Raw genomic sequence first — 3,871 nt, 5'->3', positions numbered from 1 at the left:
TTTAAGAAGATCATTCTTAAATAGATCGAAAAAGTGTATGAAAAAATCTATGGACCACCCATCCGGACCAGGACATTTGTCCTTTTGGAAAGATTTCATGGTAGCCAACAACTCCTCTTCAGAAACCACAGAATAAAGAAGATCATTTTGTACTCCATCGAACATGGTTGGATATGGCTCAATACCCCATAGGATGTCCTCAAAATCACTGCCCCCGTTCCTGCTATATGCTTTTTGAAAATATTTAACAGCTTCCTTAGAGATCTCATCTTGTGTCAAGAGCGAGATTCCTTCCTCATTCTTTATCTCCCATATAGAATTTGCCTCTCGACACTTGTTTGCAAATCTGTGAAAGAATTTTGTATTTTTGTCACCCTCTTGGAGCCATATGGCTCTACTTTTTAATCGCCAGGAGGCCTCTTCGATTGCAAGGATTTTTTGTTTTTTTCTCCAATTCCCATATTTGAGATCTCACAGCCAGCGACATATGGGAGGCATTAAAATAAATAGATAATCTTTCCAATTTTTTGTTAATATCCTTTAGAGCATTTATGTTGGAAATCATTTTTTCGCGCTGCCATCTTTTAACTCCTCTCCTAAGGGCCAACAGACGATCCAAGAATGAATCCGGACTATCTTCAGAGGATTGCCATGAATCTCGGATCATTTTATTGAATTGATCATCTTCAAGCCACACCTGATTGAATTTAAAAGGATACCCATACCTATGACCTAAAAGGTTCCATTAGATGGATATGGGCTTGTGGTCCGAAATGTAACTGGGAATAATTTTCACCGATGGGATGCCAAAACGATCAATCAATCGATCATGGATGAGAAATCGATTGAGTCTCTTTGCAAGGAAGGCATCAAAAAGTCTCCCATTGTCCCAGGTGGGACCCATTTTTTCAGGTTGAACATCCACAAAATTGTGTTGAAGAATGGCTTCTCTTAACAAACCACCCACATGATCATTTTTTCTGCCTTTCCCCCATATTTCGTCATTAGATAGAGTACAATTTAGATCCCCCCCGATCAAAAGAGAGTCAATTTCAAAAAATTCAGAAGATAGAAAGCGATTCCAGAAGGGAATTCTCTCTTTGTATGGAGCATAGACATTTAGGATATGTATCGGCCCCGGAGAACCCCTAATGTATGCAAGTAGGAGAATGCTGACAAAGCAACTGAAAGCAACTGCCGAGATCCAAGTCGGGTCCCACATAACCACCAGACCACCAGAAAGGCCAGCAGCACTCATTGCAGCCATATGCCATGAGGGGAACATTTGTCTGAAATAGGATATAGATACATGACATTCATGCATAGTCTCTTGGATCAGGAGAATCTTTGAATTAGAGGATCGGAGAAGTTCCTTGAGAGCCAAAAATTTAGGGCCTGCCCCAAGCCCTTGAATATTCATCAAGAGAATACTAATCATTTTGACACATCCTCGGGCATGCATGCTCTAAGTGGCCCCTTGTCAAAGATTTCCTTTACAACTATTTCAGAGATAGGGATGTCAACGAGAGAAAGGTCCCGAATATTTAGATTCGGCCCACCCTTCCTACCCCTGAAATGTCTGCTTCCCTTGTTCTGTCTACGTCTTACAGTTATATTTCCAGCCGAGGTTGGGCTGATAATAGGGGAAAGAGACCGAATAGGCTTATGAACCATCAGAGGTTGAAGTTTCAAGGATTCTCTTTTGAGAAATGGATCTAGATCACATTCAAAAGAGTTAATGAGTGATGATTCACGAGAATTAAGAGGAGTAATAGAGGTACAAGGAGCTTTACCTTTAGTGTCTTCGTGTTAACACCTAAGCAATCTTTCGCGGGACACCATAAAAATACAAACCCTCTCCAATCATTTCACGGGGTAGCATAAAGATACCGAGGGTTATAATGACAAGGCGATTGAATCATTCAACATCCACTTTAAATGTGGAGTAATTTGCACAATATGCAATAAAAGCATGAAACGAAACCATGAACCGCAATACAACATCGAGTATTTGAGAACGAACTTAAAGGGGAATAATGTGATAAAGATAATAAACAGCGACAGTCTTCAACAATATGTTTTAATAATTGCGGCTATCTCATCTTTACCCGTTGAGTACACGAATCCATCAAGGGCTCAAACGCGTTACATATAATATTTAAATACAAAATATGTAACAAAAGCTTTTCAACCATATGTTTTAATAATCCTTTTGATTTATGGACAGATTATTGCAGCTATCTCATCTTTACCGGTTGAGTACACGAATCTATTGAAGGGCTCAAACGCGTAACATATAATATTTAAATACAAAATATGCAACAAAGGCTTTTTTCAAAATACTTGGGAGAAAACTAGGAACCGCATTACAACATGAAGTCAGGAAGAACAAGCTACCGCACTTCAGAAAATAGAGTGAATTCGCTAACTGAAACAGACATTGTTTCAGTACCTGGATGGGCAGTGCCCATATTCAACATTATTTTATTTTTTAATAATATCCTTGAATTCTGACCAGACTATTGGGACTCTTCCCCTGGCAACTCTTCTAGTAAATCCTCCTTCCACTTCTCCTCCATTCGGGCATTGACATCTGTTACAAACCCACTCTTGATATCTTCAGAAAACTGTAAATACATGGCTATTACCAGTCCTCCTGTATCCCAAACTCGTTCAGTATATTCGAGCATCTTCATCAATACCGATAGATTTGGGACATTGACGCCTGCAGACATACATTCAAGTAGACCAAGAGGAGCCTTTCTGCGTCCGTCCCAGAGCCATAAACGACCCGTTTCTCTGTGTAGCAGGCCTCTAATATCGTCTTCTGCCAAATCTGGAATATATTCGCTATTTATATGAATTGCGTTACCTTCAGTCATCACACTCTCTGTGTAATTGTTATCGATGGATATCACCACCGTGTGAATATCTTTTCTTGGATAGGGTGGATTTGAGTACAGGAGATTGCGTATAAAATGGGTGGCCTCCATGAGAAGAGTGAGAGCCTTATCCCCCGGTAATCTCTCCACTCTCAATGTCTTCACCAATACTACGTATTCCACTGTTCTCCCAGCAGTTTCGTAGTTTGCCCAGACTGTGAGGATTATCAGGACTGTCAAAAACAAAATTCGTCTCCATACTTCAGAAATGGAGAAATTTGTCATTCTGATTCGCGATCCCACTCAATACTCTTGCCTGCCCAAAGCGCGGAGGAATGGATCCATTTTGTTCAGATCCATTTCTCTCCCTCAAATAGGGTTTTTTCTACAGCTGCAACCTACCATTCATTGGACGAGCATGTGAGGGTGGGTTCACCATATCACAAATCTGGTAAGTTTCCTGATGCCGCAAACATTAGTGGAAGGAAACACTATAATGGGCATACCACACGTTATCCCATGTCATGACTCCATAAATAGTCTAACAGTTTAACTACACTGTGCATGTGGATGGACATGAGCATACGCTGATCTTGCATTATGGTTCCAGCTATAGAACAATAAAATAAAATAAACCAAACTATTGTTACAGAAGTTGTTGATTTATTTCATGCTTTAACACATGGATAACTCTGCGGCATGGAGAGGTGAATACGCGATGGCAGCGGCGGCGGAGAGGTACAAGTTTCAGCACGCGAAGGAGTTTGACAGGCGATCGCCGGGATCTTGATTTCTCAATCAGAGCTGATGTTGGTGGTCAAGAGCCTCTGTGGTGGTGTTTTAACGGGAGCCAGGCTATGGCCTAGAATGGCCATTGAAAAGTCGGCTTCCTGTAAAATGTTTGTCGAAAAGTCTGAGCGAGAAGCATACTAGGAGTGTGGCACAAAAGATAAAATATGCAATGTGTTTGACAAAAGGAACCAACCAAA

General features: G+C 40.7%; 1 protein-coding gene across 1 annotated transcript; it reads right to left on the bottom strand.

The window, feature by feature from the left end:
- Positions 1-2,519: 2,519 nt before the first annotated feature.
- On the bottom strand, positions 2,520-3,167 carry LOC149249682 (uncharacterized). The gene has a single exon (XM_089453439.1). It carries the CDS (start codon positions 3,165-3,167, stop codon positions 2,520-2,522), a length of 648 nt encoding a protein of 215 aa, XP_089309565.1.
- Between the last annotated feature and the right edge of the window lie 704 nt (positions 3,168-3,871).

This window comes from Pinus tabuliformis, chromosome 7 (genome assembly GCF_031772625.1).
Source record: "Pinus tabuliformis cultivar Carrire ecotype Pingquan chromosome 7, CPIR1, whole genome shotgun sequence".
Taxonomy (NCBI): domain Eukaryota; kingdom Viridiplantae; phylum Streptophyta; class Pinopsida; order Pinales; family Pinaceae; genus Pinus; species Pinus tabuliformis.
Note: the sequence above shows the minus strand (reverse complement) of the source record. Positions and strands in the feature narration are given on the sequence as shown.

Coding starts and splice junctions, on each gene's coding strand:
- LOC149249682 (XM_089453439.1), bottom strand. CDS start 3,167: ATGACAAATTTCTCCATTTCTGAAGTATGGAGACGAATTTTGTTTTTG.